Here is a 26302-nt window from a genome sequence, read left to right on the forward strand (position 1 = left end):
GACAGTTCAAAAGTGCTTATACTAAACTCCAGCTCAACACGTAGTTTAATGGTTGCAAAATCTCCTAATTTGGTTACAAACCTTAGCAAAAACTGTTATTGGCTGTAATTTAAATCCTTTGTTTTTTTCATCAAAGTTCTTCTGTGTCCAAGACTTATTTCCTGAGTTTCTAAGCAATAGAAAAAAAGATGATAATGTTATTGTCGATATTTTAATCGATCCGTCCATCCCTTTTTACATTCAAACTTAGCGATTAGCAAGGCTTATAGTATCCTCTTACAGAGTGTAAGGTATCAGGTTAAGTTAGTCATCATCCTCCAGTCCCCCAGTGATAAGGTTACATGCAAGAAACTTAGTTTATCTGCTGCCATGCAGGCAAGAATTAGTGAATCGCAGTGTGGAGTGATATTAGCCATTAGCAGTCTAGCTAAAACCCTACATTGCAAGAGGAGGAGGCGGTCGTTTGCTTGTTGCCGTTAAATTTGCGTGACACAGCTGGAATGTGTCATCAACATGCAATATACCAATATAACCATTAAACGCCCTATTGTTGGCCACATTTCTATAATTTAGATTATCTTTATTGTACAACCTTAATAACAACGCAACGTAAGCAACATAACTAGCTAAATTTTATTAGTATTAAGCTCTGCCAGCTTTTTGTCAGTCAGCTACTGTAAATAGCTTGCATTGGTTGTACAGAATTGACAGAATTTCCAGGCGCAGTCAAGGCGTTGAGGGGTTCCGGTTTGGCAGCCGCAGGATTAGGTCTCTGCTTTTTGCAGATGATGTGGTCCTGATGGCTTCATCTGACCGGGATCTTCAGCTCTCGCTGGATCGGTTCGCAGCCGAGTGTGAAGCGACCGGAATGAGAATCAGCACCTCCAAGTCCGAGTCCATGGTTCTTGCCCGGAAAAGGGTGGAGTGCCATCTCCGGGTTGGGGAGGAGACCCTGCCCCAAGTGGAGGAGTTCAAGTACCTAGGAGTCTTGTTCACGAGTGAGGGAAGAGTGGATCGTGAGATCGACAGGCGGATCGGTGAGGCGTCTTCAGTAATGCGGACGTTGTACCGATCCGTTGTGGTGAAGAAGGAGCTGAGCCGGAAGGCAAAGCTCTCAATTTACCGCTCGATCTACGTTCTCATCCTCACCTATGGTCATGAGCTTTGGGTCATGACCGAAAGGATAAGATCACGGGTACAAGCGGCCGAAATGAGTTTCCTCCGCCGTGTGGCGGGGCTCTCCCTTAGAGATAGGGTGAGAAGCTCTGCCATCCGGGAGGGACTCAATGTAAAGCCGCTGCTCCTTCACATGGAGAGGAGCCAGATGAGGTGGTTCGGGCATCTGGTCAGGATGCCACCCGAACGCCTCCCTAGGGAGGTGTTTAGGGCACGTCCAACCGGTAGGAGGCCACGGGGAAGACCCAGGACACGTTGGGAAGACTATGTCTCCCGGGTGGCCTGGGAACGCCTCAGGATCCCCCGGGAAGAGCTAGACGAAGTGGCTGGGGAGAGGGAAGTCTGGGTTTCCCTGCTTAGGCTGTTGCCCCCGCGACCCGACCTCGGATAAGCGGAAGATGATGGATGGATGGATGGATGGTTGTACAGTGCTAACAGTTTAACAGCAACATCATGATCGGTTCGACTGTTCTCTGAAGAAAAACTAAATGATCAACATGACGGCTTTTACATTTGTAACTGACTGACAAATATTTGGCCGAGATTTATTTTAAGATGTGTAGCAAAGCCTGCTTTTTTTTTTTTACAAAGCTGAGATACCTATGTATGAGGCAGTATAGTCTTCTTTTGTTTTGAAAAAGAGTCTAAAGGACACATGTTACTTTTATTACGCCAATAAAAAGCCAATTTTCATGAATAGGATCCTCTACTTATCTACACCCAGTGTTCCCTGATTTCTCCTTTGCTTCACCTTCTATCAACATTCAAAACAGTTGTCCCTCGCCACATTGTATTTAACTCTAGCACATAAAAAAACAAAAACATTTTCGAAGTATTTTTCCCTACATGGAGTATTCCGAGCATAACAATGGCTAAATGAAGTAAAGATAACAATACTACGGTGGTATTGGCCAATAGACAAAACCAAACCAATCAGAGCGCACTGTTCATTATCGTGGCCACTCACTACCACATTGAATTAAAAGTGTGAAGGTGACGATTTGGGTGTTATTTCATGCTTAGAGGGATCTCATTGTCTTTAACAACACATTGGGTTTCTCCTGGATTGCCATGACACCAGTGGCGGTGGGAGCGTGGTGAAGGGGCGTGGTCAATATGACATCATCACATTGTTTTGCTATAATGCATATATTTTCTTTAAAAAGACAATAAAAAGGTATACATACATTCAAAACAAAGCTATTATGAGTTATATTATTAACATATATATTTTCTTACATAATATCGTTTTACTCTACTTTTTTTATGTTTGCTGCTTATTTTACAATGTACTTTTATTTATTTATTTATTTTCTCAAGATTTCTCCAATCATTTGAGTCAGTCTTACTTTATTAAAAAGCACTGGCAAGAAATCTAACTTCTATTTCTGGTGTTATTATAGACTGTACTCGTGTTTAGAGACTCTTTACTTCTATCGTGCCATGTCCGTGATGAAAAGCGAAGCCACAATTTTTAAGAGATCACAAAAAAGAAAACTATATATTTTTCCATTACTACTGCAACTGCCTGCTGGTCTTAATGTGTATGCTTGTGTGTCATGATTGTTGTTCTTCCCATGGTCTGTGAACCCACCGTGTCGGTGGAAAATGAGGAAGTCTTGTTGCGTGTCTAGAAGTGAAACACGGAGATGGACATGCGTACACAGAGGAAATACTAGTATACAATTGGCAATAAAAGTTAAAAAGAGCGTCGACCGACATAACCTGTTAAATTACTTTATTTTGTTTCACCCCCCAAAAAAAACATGTGGCGGCTGATATGTTGCTGTGGCACACCGGCACAATGAAATACATTAAGGGGAAACCCTGCATTTAGAAAGTGGTAAAGAGTTTTTATTGCTCTAGTTATGACCATTTTTATTTATAATGAATTCCTACCTCGTGGAAATTAATTTACTACCGGTAAGCCCGTAAAAAAAATTAACAACGATAAATGAGGGATTAATGGAATTGGAGGAACAGTGTTACTTCAGTTTTTGGTAGTAATCTTCTCCAAAAGGTCTGATAAAGACCACAATCTGGGAAAATTGAAGCATTTTTCCCCATTAGAAATTATGTAAATCCAATTAATACATTCCAGAGACCCACAATATGAACACAAAACAAAATGTTATAGAGAAGGCTAAATAAGTAAAAATTACTATAAATTAAAATGTATAAGTTACATTTAACCTTGATGAGTCTTGTCAGCGAGAGGGAGTAGAGAGTACTTTTGTGAGAACTACAAGTTATTTCTTGAATTCTCACCTTCTTTATCAAAGTGCTGGCACTCGCAACTTTCTTTGGCCCCATGGTGGATTATTTTGCAGTTGCAATGTTTGGCTGGACAATAATCACATTTTCGTCATCCCTTAACTGCTGTCTGATGGACAATAATTAAGTTGTCTGTCATTTACAAGCGTGGCAAACATTTTCCATTAGTGTTTTTATTCTTTCAGGGGATCGAGCCCCTGCTTTTTTTTTGTTTGACGCTGATATATTTAAGCTTTAGGATAAGTGCTTTTAAAGCAATGAAAATATATATTTTTTTTATACAGAATTTATATACATTATCTATACATACAACATTCACACCGATGTATGGGGCGCGGTGGGCGCCCTTCTCTTGAAAAGTCAAAAAAGAACAGGTAGGTAAAAGAGTAGCAGGGAAAACACGGAGACATCACAGAAAAGCTGCAAACATGCATATAACTCTTTAGGAGTGACTCCTGTTTAAAACATATATAGTTTATTCTAAATTTGGAAGCAAGCGCAACAGACGTGATGAAGTCACGGTTGCGTTCATTCGGCACAAACAGACTATTTTGTCCACATTCTGGATGCTGTCACGCAGGAATGATCGGTACAGGTGTGCTGCCTGCTCCACAGGCCCCGTTTACAACTGGTCCAAAAAAAAAAGACAGTGGAATGTGTCCGTGATTAACTGCGCTACCGTATGAACGTGAGAATATACTGCGGCTCTACTTTGTGTTTCATGCGAGCCGCGTTCGCTACCGACCAAGCCAAGCTAAATAACGGTGTTTTTAGAATTGAAAACAAAAAAAAAAAACATGTGCTTGAGGTCCATGTCCACTATGAGAGAGTTGGTGTGTGTGGGGGAGGGTGACGGTGGTCAAACATGCACGCATTCACACGCTCATTTACAAAAGGCACACTTCCTCAATGATGGGGTTGGAGGTGGATGACGGGGTCTGAGGTGGGGCGGTGGGGGGTGTGGTCGCTCTACTTCTTCCTGTAGTTGCCCAGCTGGATGGCGGAGCGGTCGAAGACGCAGCGGAAGGTGATGGGCTGGACTTCCCAGTAAGGCACAGGGTTGCTGAAGAGGCTGATTCCCGAGTACATGGCCTTCTTGGTGTTGAAGCCTGGGGGGCAGAAGTCCTCTGTGCCCACCGCGTTGATCTTGTTGACATGGAGGTAGACCACCTAGGCAGGAGAGGATTCAATTCATGGGAACCACCAGAGTAAGTCAGTGCATGGATTTCATCCCGACAGGAGTTCCAGGTTGTCCACATACACATTTTGCATATATTTTTGTGGCCCTAAACCAGTGCTTATCAATAATCTTTTGTCAGGCATGGCCCCTCTTGGGGACATATTTTTTTATAAATGGAAATATGATTGAGAACCTTCTCTCGCCCAAGATAAAATAAATACCGGTCTTATGTTTATAAAACTTTAAAGGCCTACTAAAATGAGATTTTCTTATTTAAACGGGGTTGGCAGGTCCATTCTAAGTGTCATACTTGATTATTTCGCGATATTGCCAAATTTTTGCTGAAATGATTTAGTAGAGAACATCGACGATAAAGTTCACAACTTCTGGTCGCTAATAAAAAAGCCTTGCCTTTACCGGAACTAGCAAAGATGTGCGTCACCGGTGTGAGGGCTCCTCACATCCTCACGTTGTTTATAATCATAGCCACCAGCAGCAAAAGCTATTCAGACTGAGAAAGCGACGATTTCCCCATTGATTTTAGCGAGGATGAAAGATTTGTGGATAAGTAAAGTTAAAGTGGAGCACAAAAAAAAGAAAAATTAACGGCTCCGTGCGGCAGCAGTGTGAGCGTTTCAGATGTTATTGGACACATTTACTAGGATAATTCTGGAAGATCCCTTATCTGCTTATTGTTTTAATAGTGTTTTAGTGAGATTGTAAAGTCATACCTCAAGGTCTGATGGCTGCGGTGAACGCCAGTGTCTTTGATGGAAGCCATGGAGGAGCCAGGCTCACAGCTGCCTTTTTTGACAGCTGCTGCAGGAGGAGGTCCAGTAATCCACTGATGTCTCCGGTAAGAGCCGACTTAATATCACAATTTTCCCATCCAAAAACATGCTGGTTGACGTAAATAAATAAATGGGTTGTACTTGTATAGCGCTTTTCTACCTTCAAGGTACTCAAAGCGCTTTGACACTACTTCCACATTTACCCATTCACACACACATTCACACACTGATGGAGGGAGCTGCCATGCAAGGCGCCAACCAGCACCCATCAGGAGCAAGGGTGAAGTGTCTTGCTCAGGACACAACGGACGTGACGAGGTTGGTTCTAGGTGGGATTTGAACCAGTGACCCTCGGGTTGCGCTCGGCCACTCTCCCACTGCGCCACGCCGTAGAGAAACATGTTCGCTTGACCGCTCTGTGTTAAAGCTTCACAACAAACAAAGAAACACCGGCTGTGTCTCGGTTGCTAAAGACAGCTGCAATCCACCGCTTTCCACCAACAGCATTCTTCTTTATAGTCTCCATTATTTATTGAACAAATTGCAAAAGATTCAGCAACACGGATGTCCAGAATACTATGTAATTATGCGATTAAATCAGACGACTTTTGGCCGTGAGTGGTGCTGGGATAAATTGTCCCCTCCAACCAATAATGTCACAAACACGCGTCATCATTCCGCGACGTTTTCAACAAGAAACTCCGCGGGAAATTTAACATTGTAATTTAGTAAACTAAACCGGCCGTATTGGCATGTGTTGCAATGTTAATATTTCATCATTGATGTATAAACTATCAGACTGCGTGGTCGGTAGTAGTGGGTTTCAGTAGGCCTTTAAAGGATAATATTTCATGTATGCAAGCATGTATTAGTGAAATGGTCCGTATTTATGTAACGCTTTACTATACCAGCACAATGCCCAAAGCGCTTTACATTACACGTCACATTCACCCATTCACATTCACGACCAATAAGGGGCAATCATATACTTGGACATATTTCCTGGTTGAGCCTGTGTATAATTCAAACAGTGCTGCCACCTAGTTGTAGGCTTGTATATTGTTCAGAATGAAAAAAGATGCTACTTTAAGTCCCCCCCACCCCATATAAGCACTGCGCTAAACAAAAACTTTGTTCGTGGCCCATTTCAGTCTTGAAAATGACTTGCTACTCTACTCACGCTAGAGGCCATAGGGCTGACTGCAGCCGAGTGAGAATTGTGCTTTTTTTATGCTCTACCTATGAAAATATTTAGAGGAAATTAATTGACCATGGCCGTGGACCGGAACCAATTAACAGCGATAAATGAGGGTTTACTGTATTACTTTTGGTGATCATATAATTACATTTGGGGATGGGAGCCTGAGGTGTGTATAAAATACACACCCAACAAAAACAAGGTTCAAGTACATTTATAATTAGATTTTAATAAATAACGTATTACTCATATCAAATCAATTTGAATGAAAGACACAGAGTGAAGCCTCTTGTTAGCAATCTACTGTCTTTGTGTGGGTGGAGCCGGTGCCCTAAGCATACACACAGAAACTGAAGCTCATAAAAGTAAGGTAACGTAGTATAAATTATCCAGATCAGGCCCCAAAATCGAATCACTTGTTCCGTATCCCAACGTTGACATTTCACAAAAGTTGCATCAAAATTCGGCCATAACCCTATAAGCTCAATATAGCGGAATGAAAAAAAAAGTGAACATTTGTGTCAGTCATCTATTATCGTTTGTCTCTGCGGGGCCACTAACACACACACTCGTACACAGAAATGTATACGTATGGTGAGGTAGATGGAATGATGCCGATCAGCCCCCTAAATCCAATCACTTGTTCCTTTTCCTATTTTTGACATTTTCATGAAAATCCATAACTTTTGGAGTTATTTTGCGAACAAACTAATTGCAATGATTACCTTACAACAATAATAATGACCCTCTGCTAATTATTTGCCAGTCAGATACAGACGTGAGAGCTCGGGGTTTGATGGTTTTCTACTTTTTCAATGAGCCGGCTAACCTAACATGATGATGCTGTTAAAAACTCATGTTAGAATGTAGCTCACATTGCTGTGCTAGTGTTACTAATGTTTATGTCTCGCTCCGTAATGTGACGTCGTGATGTTAAAGTACCCATGATTGTCACACACACTAAGTGTGGTGAAATGTGTGCTCTGCATTTGACCCATCCCCTTGTTCACCCCCTAATAAAGTGAGGGACGCAGTGAGCAGCAGTGGTGGCCACGCCCAGGAATCATTTTTGGTGATTCAACCCCCAATTCTTTGGTATGACTCGGCGTGGGTTTGAACTAACAACCTATCGATCTCAGGGCAGACACTCTCGCTGCTGTCTTGGATCCGCTTGAACTGAACTCTCGCGGCTGTGTTGGAGCCACTATGGATTGAACTTTCACAGTATCATGTTAGACCCGCTCGACATCCATTGCTTTCGGTCCCCTAGAGGGGGGGGGGGTTGCCCACATCTGAGGTCCTCTCCAAGGTTTCTCATAGTCAGCATTGTCACTGGCGTCCCACTGGATGTGAATTCTCCCTGCCCACTGGGTGTGAGTTTTCCTTGCCCTTTTGTGGGTTCTTCCGATGATGTTGTAGTCGTAATGATTTGTGCAGTCCTTTGAGACATTTGTGATTTGGGGCTATATAAATAAACATTGATTGATTGATTGATTGGTATGTTGACTATTACGTTGGACAAGCGCAGAGTCACAGTGGATATGTCAAATGTGTTCAAAATGCATAACATATCGAAGTTAATTTGTATAAAAGCAAAGACGAGTTTACAAAAAAAATTCAAATTCCTGCAACAAGGCTAGATTTTGGTCATCACACTTCCAATACACCCGTGAGACGCCCGTCAACATTGGCTATTCAGAATAAGACAAAAGTTTCGAGAAACTAAAATAAGATAGGAGGGAAAAATCTTTGAAAAATTGCAATCTTTCAGTTTAAAAATCTAGGATCCACAAACAAGCAGGTTAAGAATTTAAAAAATGCTACCCTGTAAATAGTCAGTAGATTTTACGGTAAAAAACTGGCAGCTTACTCGCCAGAATTTTACCCTAAAAATAACAGCCATACCGTTTCTCAGTTTACAGTTGTCCAAAATGTATCTTAGACTTAAAATATATTAACATTTTTGAAGTTTGATTAATCATGATTAATTACAGGTTGCTGTGGTACTTCTTTACGAAGTTCAAATTAACTTAAAAAAGTCCCCGATATTTGGACACAAATGCAATTTATTGTCAAAATGTAATCTACGATTATAAAAAATGGTTTACTTGAATGCACATTGGTTATTTCTCTAAATACTTGGTAACATTTTTATCTAAAGTCTAGTCAGGGGGTATTTATAAGTAAAATTGGCCAGCGAGCACAACAATCGGAGTCTCCTCACCGATATTTGCACTGACGTAGTATTAACCTGATCACTGTCCGTATTATAACCATGCCGCTTTTCAGGTAGCTATCCGTGCTTAAAGTAAAGGACTGCGGTATTAATCTGCGTATATACCAGCACATGATTGATGCGATCATTTTCCGTTATTAACCCCATAAGTTAACACGTTTTTGACAGCACTAGTTTACATTAATACATTGTAAAAACAACCATCATCTATTTTATGGTAATAAACTGGCTGCTCAGTCACCTTAATTTTACTGTAAAAATAACAGTGGTACCATCTATCCATCCATTTTCTACCGCTTATTCCGTTTGGGGTCGCGGGGGGCGCTAGTGCCAATATCAGCTACAATCGGGCGGAAGGCGGTGTACACCCTGGACAAGTCGCCACCTCGTCGCAGACAAATCGTAAATGGGTTGTACTTGTATAGCGCTTTTCTACCCTTTTTTATGGAGCCCAAAGCGCTATGACAGTATTTCCACATTCACCCATTCACACACTGACGGCAGTAGCTGCTGTCACGCCAAATTTCTTCCCCGCTACAAAAACCTCCCCCCCCCAATTTACTTCCGGGGTCACGTTTCCTCACATTTCCTCTTATGTCTTCCCATAGCTTGTGTTTGTAAATTTTTTTTTTTTTTTTTTTTAGAAAAATGTCATTCAGTGACACCACCATTTTCAGGAGACTTGGACAATAAAATCCTTCTGAAAATGTACTATTGATTAGCTTATCGATAAGCTAACACGATCCAGTCAACAAATCTATTAGTCAATTGTTAAAAAATATTTGCGAGGTAGCTACAACCAAAGTATCTAGCTAGCTAGCAAGATGTGAGAGGCAAAACACAAAACAAAATATGAATACGTTTTAACAATGAAAATAGTTTTATCCTTAAGTAACAAAACTACACAGAACAATATTTGCAAATGAGAAATGAGAAGGAAGAGAGAATTTTTTTTATCGTGTTAATCGATTTCTTCAGATTCCAGCAGCGAAGTATCCTTCCAGCGACGGGCAGTCGGAAACATGTGTGACGTAAGAGGAAACATGACCCCGGAAGTAAATGGGGGTAAGAAATTTGGCGTGACACTGCCATGCAAGGCGCTCACCTGGACCCATCAGGAGCAAGGGTGAAGTGTCTTGCCCAAGGACACAATGGACGTGACTAGGATGGTGGAAGGTGGGGTTTGAACCAGTAACCCTCCGATTGCTGGTACAGCCACTCTACCAACTTTGCCACGCCGTCCCCCCCCCCCCCCAACAGTGGTACCATTTTTAAGTTTACAGTAATTTGCTTTAAAAACTTTCGTACATTTTACGGTAAAAGTGTTTCCAGTTTTGATACAATTTTTTTTACCGTAAAATCGACTGATTGTTTTTACACCGTCGCACCAATCCCTCTACATATATATAAGGAATTCTGATCAAGTCTTAAAACACTCACTTAATGTCCAACGAGAGCAATCAATAGTCCATGACTCTCAGCTCAGCTAATTAGAGCAAGCATCCATCCATCCATCATCTTCCGCTTATCCGAGGTCGGGTCGCGGGGGCAACAGCCCAAGCAGGGAAACCCAGACTTCCCTCTCCCCAGCCACTTCGTCTAGCTCTTCCCGGGGGATCCCGAGGCGTTCCCAGGCCAGCCGGGAGACATAGTCTTCCCAACGTGTCCTGGGTCTTCCCCGTGGCCTCCTACCGGTTGGACGTGCCCTAAACACCTCCCTAGGGAGGCGTTCGGGTGGCATCCTGACCAGATGCCCGAACCACCTCATCTGGCTCCTCTCGATGTGAAGGAGCAGCGGCTTTACTTTGAGTTCCTCCCAGATGGCAGAGCTTCTCACCCTATCTCTAAGGGAGAGCCCCGCCACACGGCGGAGGAAACTCATTTCGGCCGCTTGTACCCGTGATCTTATCCTTTCGGTCATGACCCAAAGCTCATGACCATAGGTGAGGATGGGAACGTAGATCGACCGGTAAATTGAGAGCTTTGCCTTCCGGCTCAGCTCCTTCTTCACCACAACGGATCGGTACAACGTCCGCATTACTGAAGACGCCGCACCGATCCGCCTGTCGATCTCACGATCCACTCTTCCCTCACTCGTGAACAAGACTCCTAGGTACTTGAACTCCTCCACTTGGGGCAGGGTCTCCTCCCCAACCCGGAGATGGCACTCCACCCTTTTCCGGGCGAGAACCATGGACTCGGACTTGGAGGTGCTGATTCTCATTCCGGTCGCTTCACACTCGGCTGCGAACCGATCCAGCGAGAGCATCAACTTGCAAAAAGCTGCTGACTCCTTAATGAGCTTACGAAACAACTCCTGTTACAGAGTCAAAAACTGCATTGGAGTAAACTCCTGCAGTGTAGCTTCTTTTCTAATTGACTGTGATTGTCACTAATACAAGCACTTCAAGTCTTACCTGGATGTATTTGTGGTCAGGCAGGCCCGGGGGCACGCTGGTCAGAGCGTTGTTGTCCAGATGAAGCTCGCGCAAGTGGGGGACGTTCACCAGCGTGCCGTTTTCCACCGAGCTGATCTCGTTGTGGCTCAAACCCAGCCTGCAGGGAACAGCCATCACAACACATGTTCTCTCATTATTATTAGTATTATAATACGTTTGTAGTGCTGTGGGGAAAAAAACAAAATGGAGGGAAGACAACGAAAAAAATCCTGCCCTTTGTTCTGTTTTTTCTATTTTGTCCCCACACTAGTAATTTCCACAATCCCACAAGTATTGTGTGGATCCAAGGCAATAAACACACGTGGAAATTATGTATTTTGCCAAACCCAGCGCAACAAAAGCAGCAGTCTTGTCAGAAATGACGTCTCCAGAACCCATATGACCATTTTATAATTAGAAGTGGTCACACTTCAAAATATAAAAGTTTGAAATAGATTAGATGTCTAAACTCAAGATTAAAGTGCAAATTTTTACACTATAATTGTGTTTCTATTACTCAACATTTATATCTTAGACCAGGGGCGCTCACACTTTTTCGGCAGGCGAGCTACTTTTCAATTGACCAAGTCGAGGAGATCTACATCATTCCTATTTATAATTTATATTTATTTATTTATGAAAGAGACATTTTTGTTAACAAGTTAATGGTGTTTAATGATAATACAAGCATGTTTAACACACATAGATTCCTTTCTTTCATGAAGACAAGAATATAAGTTGGTGTATTTGATTCTGATGACTTGCATTGATTGGAATTAGTGGTGTTGATAACGTCCGCATTTTCAAATGGAGGAAAAAAAAAGTCCTCCTTTCTGTCCAATACCACATGAAAGTGGTTGGATTTGGCATCTCATTTGTCCAACTTGCATACTGGTTTTTAAACACTTTGTTATGAGAGTAGCATATGTGTGTGGCCCTTTAATGTCTGGCAGCAGGTGAGTGACGTCAGTGAGAGTGCGGGTGGGCAAGCAAGTGAGAAAGCGGTCGCTGAGGGCGGGGGAGAAATACATTGGCATCAAACTCCGTAGCTTGCAAGCTTTCTGAGACTCTTATTTTGTTAGCACAGGCAGGATGAAACAGGTCTTTTATGGTGAAGACAGGAACTGTGCAGTCGGTCTTTAGAGTTTTGACAGTAGGTACGGAGTCTCTAGAAATAAAATGTGTTTCTCTGCGTCCGCCCTGTTAGTGATTTTTTTCTTAAATATGAGCTCGCAGCAGCCAGCGTCATCTCACAAGATCCTCGGGTGCCGAAAATGTCAAACAACTGACGAAAGTGAAGTCTTGGTATGATTGATGATTGCTCATTTTTATGTATATTTTTTAATGGATGGCTTGAGATCGACTGACACACCCTCCGAGATCGACCAGTCGATCGCGATCGACGTAATGGGCACCCCTGTCTTAGACCACATTGCTTATCGTATGTAATATTTACAGATGATGCAATGATTAGAAAAGGATGACTATAATTTTAAAGGAAGTGCCTGTAAACAAAAGAAATCCATCCATCCATCCATTTTCTACTGCTTATTCCCTTTGGGTTCGTGGGGATCGCTGGTGCCTATCTCATCTACAATCGGGCGGAAGGCGGGGTACACTCACACTCACACTCACATTCACACCAATTTAGTGTTGCCAAGCAACCTATCCCCAGGTGCATGTCTTTGGAGGTGGAAGGAAGCCGGAGTACCCTAAGGGAACCCACGCAGTCACGGGGAGGACATGCAAACTCCACACAGAATATTGTTAGCAAAATTATTATTTTTATAACTTTAGATATTTGTTTATTTTTAGATGTTAATGTAACATGATCAGTGTCAACATGCTAATAGCTGCTATTATTTTTACATGTACTGAATTTGTTAAAACTATGTTAAAAAAAATCACTGCTCTTACTTTCAGTCCTGTTACTTAAATCTTTAATCTTAAGAACCCCTGACAACAATGAAATGTTGCCTGAGGTCGGCCAATACACATGGTAGTTCAATATATAAAATAGAATAGACTTTATTGATATTATATTTGCAGATAACAAGATTAAAGACTCCAACTTAAGGTGCGGTTGTGGGAACAAATCTGGGGTAAAATAAAAAACACAAGAGGTAATAAAGGAAAAACTAACAATTGAAACAAACAGACTACTATCCAATAAAAATAAAAAGCAATCCGGTACAATATACAAAACACTGTAGAAATACAAAATACTGTACAATATACAGAACAAGACAAGAGTACCGAAGTAATAAATAACAATCAGTGTCGGACGTATTGCACTCGAAGGGTGGTTTTGCACAGTAGGGTATTAGAGCAGGTCTTTTATGGTGAAGACAAAATGGAGGGAAGACAACGAAAAAAATCCTGCCCTTTGTTCTGTTTTTTCTATTTTGTCCCCACACTAGTAATTTCCACAATCCCACAAGTAAGCGGCGTCTTCAGTAATGCGGACGTTGTATCGATCCGTTGTGGTGAAGAAGGAGCTGAGCCGGAAGGCAAAGCTCTCAATTTACCGGTCGATCTCTGTTCCCATCCTCACCTATGGTCATGAGCTTTGGGTCATGACCGAAAGGATAAGATCACGGGTACAAGCGGCCGAAATGAGTTTCCTCCACCGTGTGGCGGGGCTCTCCCTTAGAGATAGGGTGAGAAGCTCTGCCATCCGGGAGGAACTCAACGTAAAGCCGCTGCTCCTCCACATCGAGAGGAGCCAGATGAGGTGGTTCGGGCATCTGGTCAGGATGCCACCCGAACGCCTCCCTAGGGATGTGTTTAGGGCACGTCCAGCTAGTAGGAGGCCACGGGGAAGACCCAGGACACGTTGGGAAGACTATGTCTCCCGGCTGGCCTGGGAACGCCTCGGGATCCCCCGGGAAGAGCTAGACGAAGTGGCTGGGGAGAGGGAAGTCTGGGTTTCCCTGCTTAGGCTGCTGCCCCCGCGACCCGACCTCGGATAAGCGGAAGATGATGGATGGATGGATGGATGGTATTAGAGCAGGATATTGTACAGGGTTGAATTATTATTATTATAAGTTAGAGTTCAACATGGTGACAGCTCTGGGACAAAAATATATGTAGGAATGGGTACCTAATTCGGTACCGATTAACATAAAATCCAATGGTACCATATTTGGATAACTTTGTTGCATGTGACATCACTTCTGGTTGCAGAAAAAGAACCAGCTCAAAAGAACTTGGTGGGTAAATAGGCCTCTAGGTGATGTTACAACCTTCCATGTCAACAAAGCAAGCAGGCCTGTAGAAAGCGCTCAACAGTGAGGCTCCATTTTTTTTTTAAATACACTACCTTGGTGCTAATTTATATTGTATATGCCATATACCCCATCCATCCATCCATCCATTTTATACCGCTTGTCCCGTTTAGGGTTGCGGGGGGTGCTGGAGCCTATCTCAGCCGCATTTGGGCGGAAGGCGGGGTAACCCTGGACAAGTCGCCACCTCAACGCAGTCACGGGGAGAATATGCAAACTCCACACGGAAAGATCCCGAGCCCGGGATTGAACCCAAGACCTTCGTATTGTGACGCACATGCACTAACTCCTGTTCCACGGTGCTGCCTTGGCATATTTTACATAATTATCATTGGCGATTTTACTTGGTGATTTCAACACCTCCAAATTTGATAATAAAAACTCCAATTAAGATACTTGTGATACAATCAAAAAGTTGGTGTTTGATAAGTTCGATACTTAGATAGTTGGATAATATAAATACTTTGTAGGAAACAACAAAAGACAAGATAAACATTCAACTTGATGGCAAAGATATAGCAACACACCTAAGACAAACTGAAGTGAATGCGTTCTCAGAGGTGAAAGATAACGAGATATAGTAACTGGACGGCATAGTTATACTTATCAGCTCACTGGTAAATGTTAGATTATTATTTTTTTAATTGTTAAACCACATAAACACACATAAAAGTACCATATATTTCTACGATCAATTAACAGTATCGATTCCCAGGTCTCAGGATGTGTTACGAATTGGGTTGAATGTGAATAGTACCATCCCTAATTATAAGATTTCAAATAGAAAAAAAGAGATAACTTCAAGTTTACTTTGAGAGTTAAGTTAGTTAGTAAGTTAATACCACTTCAAAATCATGACCTCATCAGTCACCTAAGTTTTGGTTCTCTATTCCATATTATTTTATTTTGTATACTATACTATAATACAGTATACTATACTATACTGTATTGTAGTATACTATTCTATGTCACTACTACTATGAAAATATACTTGTATTAGTGAATTAAATAGAAAATATATTTTTTAATACTTAGCCAGTTGTTTTAGGCCCTTAAGGTTCTCAGCAGTGATCTTGGAGATCTTGTTTCCATCCAAGTGGAGCTCAGAAAGCGAGCTCGGGAGACCTGTACCAAAAAAGACCATTTGGATCAAAGCATATTCCTCCAGTGTACTGATCAAACCACGGTACCTTGTGGGATATCGGTGATCTTAGTGTCCGCAATACGAATGTAGGAGACTCTTTTCAAGTCGGCGAATGCTCCGGCGTCGATTCCAGCGCTCTTCAGGGGATTGGAGCCGAGCTCTGACAATATTTTTAAAGGAAAACATGGAGAAAACTGTGTCTAGAAATAGCATATCTGAGTGTTCCTACCCATGACGATGACATGGGACATTCCTTCGAAGGAGGCTTTCTTGATCTTGGTGATCTCGTTCTCGTGGATGCGCAGCTCCTGCAGGCTCTTGGGCATGTTGGCGGGCATCTCCTTCAGCATGTTCTTGGACAAGTAGAGGCGCTGCAGCTTAGTCAAAGGGTTCAGGGCCTTGGCGTGGATGTTGCTGATCTTGTTGTTGACCAGGATCAGAGCCTGGAAAACATTGGAAAGAAAGGAATCATCTACTGAAAGTGATGCAGGAGAATGAAAGAACTCCTCTGTTTCCAATCATCGTTGTAATTGGGATCTGTTGCATAACTCCCGGCAATAAATCAATGCCAGACCAGAACCCCTGGGCCGAAGTATTCACACATCATTAAAAAAAATCATTATTTTCCAAAACTGTTACCTGCAAAACAAACCAGTAAGCCATTTTGGTTCTCTTAACATTTAGAAGAGACTTTTTCATTGAAAGGCTGAGCAGGAATTTCCATTCCTTCGTCAAGGGCACACTAAACTTTTCCGTCCATGTGACACACCGGGAGCTTATCAGTCGTCAATAAAGAGAGGCGAGTTCAAGTCCACATCTGCAGAAGAAGGCTGCTTGTGTAAACAGACGGGAGACGATGCGAGGTATGCACATCTTGCCGATCAGACGGAAGGTATTTATTGCAAGGACAAAATCTGCACTCGAGGCCGGAAGGTGTAAAATTTTTCTGTGCACCTGGAGAACGAGGATTGAAAGGTGTCTTACGTGCAGCCCCTTGAGGTTCTTGAAGTCGTCTTCCTTGATCTCAGTGATTTTGTTGTTCTGCAGGTCTAGGAGGGTGGTGTCGTCAGGGATGTCTTTGGGAACTTCCTTCAGACCTATCCACCGAGGAAATACAGGGGAAAAAAATCTGAAATCCGTGGGCACAATGTGCTGGCAATATGCTGACAATCCAAAGGTGACCAAGTAATAAAATATATTCATTGAGGAGGAGGAAATGGGACTGAAAAACAATTTCCTGAGCGACATACCTCGACTAAAATCGAGCTTTAGCGTTGCACGACACAACCGTCGCCAAAGCGTCAGGGGAAAGGTGTTTTGAAGGAGCAACAACTGCCAGTTACGACCTTTTGGGATATGCGGCAACATGCAACAGGGAGTTTACATTACAGAAGAAGGGGCGCAGGATAAACTGTTGCTGTTTCTGAGGTTTTGCCTGCATTCGTCTGAAGAGAGTCACAGAGTTTGACGTTTTTGGATGAGTTAATTTTGCTTTCATGTCTGACCTTTTTCCCAAGCAAGCATAAACATGGTGGAAACCACAGATGTATAGATATTATGCAATCACCGGGGTTTGTCAGTTAGTTATTTAGTTATAGACAGATTTTCATGAAACTTTTTTGAACCTGATCCAGATACATTCTACTACGTTACCTTACGTTTATGTTTCTACTGTTTGCGTGTATGCTAGTGGCCAATTACGGACAAGAGTGTTCATTTTCTTCCTTCTTGCTATAGATCAAGGGTCCGGAACCTTTTTGGCTGAGAGAGCCATACAAGCCAAATAATTTAAAAAGTATTTCCGTGAGAGCCATATAATATTTTTTTTAAGACTGAATACAACTAAATGCGTGCATTTTTAAGTAAAACAAACATTTTTAGAGTATAATAAGTCTCTTATTCTTCTTAATAACATTGTTATTCTGAAGCTAACTAACAATAAATAAAATACTTCTAACCATTAATGCGACTTCTTGAACACGTGCGGTAGAAACCGGAAGAATGCATTAAAAAGCATGAGAATGTTTTATGTTTTGAACGTTATTTTTGACACTGTGATTACCAGCGGAATTATTCATTACTTATCGTGTTAAGCAATGTCAGCTAAGATTTATCTGAGAGCCAGATGCAGTCATCAAAAGAGCCACATATGGCTCTAGAGCCATAAGTTCCCTACCCCTGCTATAGATAGTTTAAAATTGTTTTAAGATAGTTTTTTTCCATTTACATTAATGCTAATTAATGATTTTACGGTAAAAACTGGTTGCTCAGTCGCCAAAATTGAATCGTAAAAGCATTGGTACCGTTTTTCCATTTACAATATTTCGGAGAAAAATCCATTGTACAGTTTAAGATAAAATTCTGGCAACTGAGCTGCCATTTTCTACTGAAAATTGAAAAATGATACCGCAAAATCTCCACTTTTATTTTCCTTTACAGTGTACCTTACGTTTACGTTACAAGCTTCCACTTCTCTGTGTGTGTATGCTCACGGCCCTGCAGAAACAATAATTGTGTATTACTGACAATAGTGTCCCCTCTGTTTCTGTAATTCCACTTTACAGTACATAACTCAAAAAGCTAAGGGTGGATTTTCATTCAACTTTCAGGAAATGTGCAAATTAAGAAAAGAAACATATCATTACATTCTGGGGGTGACCGGGACCATTTTTTACTATGTTCCCTTACATTTACTATAAGGTAAATGTAAACATTTAAAAATTTACATTTACATCAGGAGACTGTGCTTCTGTGTATGTACGCAAGCAACCCTGCCTCCACCCACAGAGACCAAAAGTGGATAACAGGCAAGAGGCTTCACTTTGTTTATTTAATTTCACTGTGGATAACTAAAAAATGTATGGGCACATTCATCGTCTCGATTCAAGACTTTTCACTATTGTGAGGTAGGGCCTGGCGTAGGTCTGCACTCTCCTGGTACTGACAACAGGCAAAGCCCCATGTATGGTAGAATGATCCCAGTGTTGAATAATACCGTGACTCTGAAAAACGCAATCTCAAACTCATAAATGTCCTGTTAAAGATAATTGGTAATAAGCGTCATTATTATCTGTTCTAAACCTTTTATGAATAAATGGGTTGTTCTTGTATAGCGCTTTTCTACCTTCAAGGTACTCAAAGCGCTTTTGACACTACTTCCACATTTACCCATTCACACACACATTCACACACTGATGGAGGGAGCTGCCATGCAAGGCGCCAACCAGCACCCATCAGGAGCAAGGGCGAAGTGTCTTGCTCAGGACACAACAGACGTGACGAGGTTGGTACTAGGTGGGATTTGAACCAGTGACCCTCGGGTTGCGCACAGCCACTCTCCCACTGCGCGGTATCATTTTTAAATGTTATCTGTTCAGAGCCTTACTAAAACCAACATTTCCAAAACAAGGGGTGACTTTTTTCAGTTGCGAGACATCACTAACAGGCTACATTTTAAGATGTGCAGCGAAGCCTTCTTGTTTACAAAGTGGTGGGCGTATACCTAAGGCAATCTCATCTTGCTCGGGGCGATGTCAGTATTGAAAAGGAGGCTTTCCCCCGTGAGCTTCAAAAGCAAGAATTGGAGTGTCTCTTACTATAAAAATGGAGCAAAGAACATCAATAATGGTAGTCTGGCTTGCCTTGCTGTTTATAGTTTGGCTGCAGATGACACAAGAAACTTAAGAAATAAATAAGCTAAGAGCAAGTCAGCGTTTTACACGTTCTTCAGGGAGTGGATAAGAGAAAAGTGTCTGGCCCCCACAGTGCAAGTCACCATGAATCAAGCGGTTGTGATAGCAAAGCGAGTCATTTACAGCACATGTCAAACACCGCGTCTGCGGGCGTTGGCTTTTTGCATTAGATGACGTCATGGGCTTTTCGTAATCAGCAGCAAACTGCAGTTGGTCCGTTCCCGATTGGCGGATGCGTCATCCCACTAACTTCCCGTCAAACGGTCACAAACTGAACGGCACCTGTGACCCACGCGGGTCGTTCAGCTCTTTTACCAGTGCCGCTCACATGTTTCTCATCACCGTGGAGCTTATTGGCTCTTCCTGTTGTTACTGTCACCACGACAACGTGGCCACACTGTTTTCGTAACCCTTGCTAAGTGCCATTTGAACTGACTGCTACCGTGGAGGGCGGACGGAATGTTTACATATCGTATGTATGTTGCCACGGGAGTGGACCTGTAGTGTATATTGTCACGGGAATGGACCTGTAGGGAGACGGCGCTTAATGTTTTTTGTGGCAGGCAATGGAGCTCCATCTCCAGGGAGCGCCGGTGGAATGCCACATGTTTGCTTATTGTTTTACCTCTATTAAAGCTGCTTGCATATTTTCAGTTAGGATCAAGCGTTCGTTATTTTTATTAAATGGAACCAGAATGTGGGACTTTTCTAGCATCTTGTAATTTTTGTATGTCAAGATGACAAACAGTTGATAAAATTTGGGACGGGTTCCATTTCTGAGCCAAGCAATTTCCTCCAGATGGATTAAAACGGAGCGTTTTTTCAACATTGGTGTGTTTGGGGGATTTCACAATAAGACTAATCATGCTCATAACCCCCTTGTGGGTTTCGGGTGGATCGGTCCACAACCAAGGCCTTCACGCTCACATTACAACACTTGTTCTGTGCTTACCGAGGTCAGAACACTGCACTACGCGCAGGTGGCATTGGCACCGGAAGGGACACTTGGGTCCTTCAGGCCTCATAGTCGTTTCAAAGTCTTTCGTTTCTTCGGGCAGGGCCGACCCAGGTTCATCTTCCATCATGAAGTCCATGAAGCCGGACTGGCGGAAGGGCAGAGCCCAGCAGGCGGTGACCAGGAGCAGAGAGAGACAGGCGGACCTCATGGTGCTGCTAGCGGGGGAGCCTGCAAGAACAAGATGGAGAACTTCAAGGAAGTTGTCAACTGCATGACGAGGCGCGAGCGGGACGTTGTTGATGGACTTCTTCAAAGGGCAAGGGTGATAAGTGGGAGGCTAAACCTTAAGGTCTTTTTTTTCCAGAGGTTGGAAAACTTCTAACTAGCTTGTCGTGTAACTAAGCAGTAAAATTGCACAATAGCGCCTTTAGGGATCATCACTCTTTTGAGGTTAGAGCCCACGTCTCTGCAGTGGATAAACAGTAAATGGTACATACTGTACGTATACGTTTACGTTAGTAAACCTCACTCCCTGACACCTTAAGAGCTTGTGCTGGATGACTCTCATTCGGAGGACCCAATTTCGAACCCAGGGCAGAACGGAAGAAAACAGGTGCTGGACCTGGCGAGTTGCACAAAGCAGGACTACTTTTTTCTGAAATGTGTAGCTGAAAGAAGAAAGAAACCAACAACAAACTTCGACTGTGGTGGACACTGATTCTCGTAGGGATATAAAATGTAACATTAACATACATTTTAGTTGTGCACCGTATTGATTATGGTACAAATGATTTGTAAAACTTGCTAGCATCCATGTACTACAGATATGTTTAAAGTTTGATAATCATTCGATTTGTGCCACCCATGTCCCCGCAAAAAAGTTTCGTGTCATTACTTCCCCATGTTTTTCGACCAATCTTGCTCAAATTTTAAGCTCGTAAATATGCCAAAGTTAACCGACTTTTTGTCTTTCAACCGGAGACCCTAAAATTGTGTAGGGCACTTTGTGAGAAATTTTAACCCAATGTTATTTACGGTGTTTAGTAACAGTGCCACCATGTGACGTATGTGTCAGAATAATTTTGGCACAGGCCACACTGTAGGGTTGAGGTTTATGACAATTTTTACTCTATTGTCTGCAGCAGTTTAGTGGTAGAATCACACATAAGCAAATAGCTGTGTGTATTATTATGTTGGATTGAGCTTTTCTACAAGACAAATAAACCGTCATTACTTCCCCATTTTTCGGTCGATGCCAGTTGACACATACACTCTCTGACCTGGGATGTCGTGCATAGACCCAGCAATCTTCTCGCCATGCTTGTAACCGCTCGCTAACGCCATAATGAAAGGGCGCACGGACCGTAGCGGTTAACAAATGACCTCAACCAGGAAATCCCGACCTGGATATTGTGAGTGACACAAAGTCCATTACAGTATGTAAAAAAGTTGCAAGTCTTGTATTGTTGTGTTTATTAGAGTGCAGTAAATCCTGTTCAGTTTGACGCCTACAAATGCCGGCAGAGGCTACGTGAAGTTGCGGAGATAATGGTTGAGAAGCGTAATTACAGTACTTGTCCACAAAAGTACCACAGATTCTGACAAACAATCCGAGTCCAAGTCTCAAACCACTTCCATCCAGGAGGGAATGTGATGGGTACTCGCTGGTGTGCAACTCTTAATGTCTGCATGCAGTTTGGACTTTGATGCAGCTTTGTCTCAACAAAGACTCCTTGTCTCCTCCATTCGATCATGTTGAGAGGACATGTTGTTCCACTCTCAGGCTGAGTCATCTTGGCTGCGTCCAGCTCTCTTATCTCAGCTAAAAGCCTATATTCAGCAAAAGCAACAAAACACTTGGTGGGCCTGAAGAATGTTTGTTTTGAGCGTCTTACAGCCAGATTGTTGAGTTGCAAGACACATCTGGCGCACGTCTGAAGCGTTTCCGACAAAGTCAAGGAGCGCACAGCTTTCACTGCTCGTTAGTGAAGCGCATCTTCCAGCCTGCCCTGACCCGTGGCCGGGGGGGGGCGCACATTCGCCGACCTCCTGAGTCCCGCTGACAACCCTGAGGGACGCATGACCTTCAGGGGCCTTCAGTGTTACTCCTCAGGCCCCATTAAGAAAGGAGCTCACATGTCAAAATGCGAGCTGCGACACGCCTCGGCTGTTCTTATCTGCATCTCCCTCGCAGGAAAATGTCCCTACCGCCCCCCCGATCCCCAAACATCTACTTTGTTGATGTTTTGTCTTCCTTTCGGAGACTTTGGGATATTTTGGTGATCAATTTTCACGGCATTCCTGACTTTAATGGCTTGTAATATTTCGCAGCTGCGCAGGCCGTGTGAGGCAGGTACTTCAGGGACTTATTTGCCTGTTTGTTTTTTTTACATGCACATGTTTTCAGAGCTTCAGTATGTTTGTGTGAGACTTCCACTCATGAACCGCCGCACACATTTGGGTTGAAATGTGTCCAAGCATGCACCCCTAATGTGTTGCCAGTTTCTGACAAATACAACACATGGTGGCGCTGTGGTTAAACTGTGTCAGCGGGATTGACTGGAAATTTCTCGCACAGCTCGGTTACACCCACTGTACTTCAGGGTGTTTGGACGAATCGGTACCAAATTCAGTACCCACTTTTCAGGGACTGCCAAGCAGATTTGTGTCGAATCTGGGCAAGCAAAATGTCAGGACTTGCCAACTAATTGTCCATATTCGTCCGTCTTGTCTCATCTTTATTATGTGTATGCTAGCATGTGTCGTCCGTCCTTTGGGGGGGGGGGGGGGGTGAGTTTTTCCTTGCCCTTTGTGGGCTCTACCGAGGATGTCGTTGTGGTTTGTACAACCCTTTGAGACACTTGTGATTTAGGGTTATATAAATAAACATTGATTGATTGATTGATGTCTTTGTAAGCATTTTCCCCACAAACCATAGGTGGCGCCACTAATGTCATGATCTTTGGTAACGTTTTCACAACAAACCGTGGGGGGCGCTAGGAGTGTCATTATCTTTGGTTACCACAGGAATATGAGATAAGGAACGTTTTCCAATTACATTTTTCATACAAATATGAAACAACTCCCCAGGTCACTGTGTGAGTGACAGGAAGAAAAGCTGTATGATTCGTTTCCGTCTTTTTTAGGTTTTTGTTCTTTGGGGCAAAGAGCACATGAAGTTTTGGTTAAAAGTTCTTTGTGGTGCTTTTTTTCTTGTCTTCCTGCCTTGTTTCATCCACCCCACCACCCTCCCGCCCCCCCTCATCCCTTGTTGCTGCACCCCACCCCATCCCCCAATACGGCCCCAGCTCTCCTAATGATTACCAGACAGGAAGCAGATCTCGCAAGAGAGGAGCGTTGCGCCATTTTCCCTCCCGTAGGCTTTGTCACTCTCTCAGCTTTCAAGTTACACTCTCAACGATTCCTCCAAGGAACAAGTGGCGGCCATATTGTCCCCCCTCGAAGGTTAAGATATTTCCAAGGCTGCGGAACTTTTGAAAACATGTGTCGCCTTTAACCTGCTCGGTAAACAAATCACACAGCGCTGTCCTCCTCCCACGTGCTCGCATCCATGACCTGCCCATTAAAAAATGTGTGGGAGGGCGGGTCTTTTTGGATATTTGGACCGAAACTATGCAAAGTCTCAGCCAACAGTGCATTTCTTCGGAGTGTACAGAAAATATTCTCCATCCGCCTATTGCTTTTGCAAAAAGACCTGTGGCGCTGAAGTCCATTTACTGGCATTGTTCTTGAACATAAGAGGCCTCCCCTACTCCAAACCTTCCATTCATTTATCGTTTAAATGTTAAACATCTGCTTGGCACTGTTGGACATCGCATCTTTTTTTTTGCGTTTAACAACTGATTGGCCTGAATTTCCGTCACAGCTGACTTTGATTAAGTATTTTGTTCTTTGGGCTGCTGGCAAAGAGGATGTGACGAGTTAGTGGCTGTCTTTTGATGGGGGAGGGGAGGACACTTGGGGGCTAGTGGAGGGGGGAGGGGGGGGGGGGTATTACATGATCAAGGCAGGGATGTCCGAACTTAAAAAGTCTAAAAAACACATTTCATATATACTATATCCTTCTGGAAAGCAGGGTCCCTCATAGTGTACCATTTTGTTTTTGGTATCGTTGTATGTCATAAATGTCGACTAAAGTTCTCAGGAGAACATATTTCAAACAAAACCTTTGTGTTATTTGGTGTTAACATCAACGTCTTGAGTCATACCAAAGACAAAGATAAAAAAATGGGACCCATTACCTCCCTGCTTGACACTCAGCATCAAGGGTTGGAATTGGGGGTTAAATCACCCAAAATGATTCCCGGGCGCGGCCACCGCTGCTGCTCACTGCTCCCCTCACCTCCCAGCGGGTGATCAAGGGTGATGGGTCAAATGCAGAGAATAATTTCACCCCACCGAGCGTGTGTGTGACAATCATTGGTACTTTGACTTTAACTTAACCATAACTTTTTTTCTTGTTAAATTGTGCCCTTTTGCACTGTCTTTCCTTTTTTGGGTTTAATTAGAACAACAAATGGCCCCCCGGCCGCACTTTGGACAACCTTTAATTATTGTCCCTTCTTAATGTCCCTGGTTTTAGTCGTCGTCTTCAGGAGTCTTGATGATTAAGAATGGGATGAATCAACAAAAAGACATCCTGCATGTTGTTTTAGAGACAAAAGAACTTTACCCCCCACTGGGAATGTTTAGTTTCTCCTTTATATAAACAGAAAATGAGAATTCAAGCATTTTGGAGCAGTAAAACAGGACGGTCCATATGGGTTCCATCCAAACAATCAATCCTTGCAGTGTCAAAACAGCTCACTTGGTCTGCTGCCATGAAAGGCAACACATTAGAAAGGCCAAATGGAGGTTTTGGCGTCGGCGGGGGCCCCACCACACCCCCTTTTACCGGCTCTTTTCACTCGCTTGCAGCCATTTGGGTTCCTGATCGGAATTCCAAGTGGACAACAACAACACAAATACAAACTCAAGCAAAATGAAAGATTATGACATCATCAAAAAACACAAGTTATCAAACTGCCCCCCCCCCCCCACCACCCCCCGCCCCCAACCTGTCACCCGCCATCACCCTGTGCACACGTTGAAGGATGCAACCAACCAACCTGTTCCCAGCAGAAGCAAGGCGAAGGAGCGTTGAGCAAAGTCGGGGGAAGGACTCCCAAATATCCAGTCGAGGCGGCGAGTGAGCGGCTCCTCGGGCCTTTTGGGATAATTGGACTCGAGAGCGTCGATCAGCGTGGAGATCAAGCAGGTGTGCTCTGTCACAACAAGGGGAGGGGAGAGAGAGAGGACGGCAGAGAGAGAGGGAAGGAAGGCAAGAGGAGGAGGAGGAGGAGGAGGAGGAGGAGGAGGAGGAACAATTGGTGGAGCTTAGCGGGGAAAACAGCTGGAAATAAAAGGGAAGAAAGTGAGAGTAGAGAAGTGATTCAGCTGGCATGAAGGCTCTGCAACATCTGGGAATGATAGCGTCTTCCTCCACCTTCATCCTGAAGGCTGCACTCACTTGTCACTTTCAGCTCGCTTTAAACCAATTCTGATAGGTTCGCTCCACTAGTTCCGAACAAGCGGACTGAGACCACTTGGGATGAGACGAACTCTAGAACAGTCCGGTTCACTTGAGCTCAATAAACACGAACCATGAGTGTTAAAGTGTCCAACGGACAATTGTAACAAATTGTTTGTTGTAACGCTCCTAAAATAAACTGACATTTCTGTTTTTTCATCTTTAAATCTGAACAGCAACTATAGCATGCACCAGACATTGTTGGTTATACTCTCTAGTGTACTAAGATTTTGGTAATGTATTTGGATACTTTTCGGTACTTTTCGATAGTAGTTAAAGGCCTACTGAAACCCACTACTACCCACCACACAGTCTGATAGTTTATATATCAATGATGA

At 43.1% G+C, this 26302-nt stretch overlaps 1 protein-coding gene across 1 annotated transcript; it reads right to left on the bottom strand.

Annotated features, from left to right (window-relative positions):
• Positions 1-3908: 3908 nt before the first annotated feature.
• On the bottom strand, positions 3909-25686 carry dcn (decorin). The gene is made up of 8 exons (XM_061912174.1): positions 25504-25686; positions 20369-20602; positions 16709-16821; positions 15954-16167; positions 15771-15884; positions 15612-15705; positions 11273-11411; positions 3909-4620 (listed from the first exon to the last, which is right to left on the bottom strand). Exons 2-8 carry the CDS (start codon positions 20580-20582, stop codon positions 4420-4422), a joined length of 1089 nt encoding a protein of 362 aa, XP_061768158.1. The 5' UTR covers positions 20583-20602; positions 25504-25686; the 3' UTR covers positions 3909-4419.
• Positions 25687-26302: the final 616 nt, after the last annotated feature.

Source organism: Nerophis ophidion, linkage group LG10, assembly GCF_033978795.1.
Source record: "Nerophis ophidion isolate RoL-2023_Sa linkage group LG10, RoL_Noph_v1.0, whole genome shotgun sequence".
NCBI classification, from domain to species: domain Eukaryota; kingdom Metazoa; phylum Chordata; class Actinopteri; order Syngnathiformes; family Syngnathidae; genus Nerophis; species Nerophis ophidion.

What these genes read in the sequence shown, in the direction of transcription:
- dcn (XM_061912174.1), bottom strand. Translation starts at nt 20,582, where the DNA reads ATGAGGTCCGCCTGTCTCTCTCTGCTCCTGGTCACCGCCTGCTGGGCT. An exon ending in AGTGCAGTGTTCTGACCTCG is followed by an intron (nt 16,822 to 20,368) that starts GTAAGCACAGAA and finishes CTCGGTGGATAG; the next exon opens with GTCTGAAGGAAGTTCCCAAA. An exon ending in AGAACCTCAAGGGGCTGCAC is followed by an intron (nt 16,168 to 16,708) that starts GTAAGACACCTT and finishes AATGTTTTCCAG; the next exon opens with GCTCTGATCCTGGTCAACAA.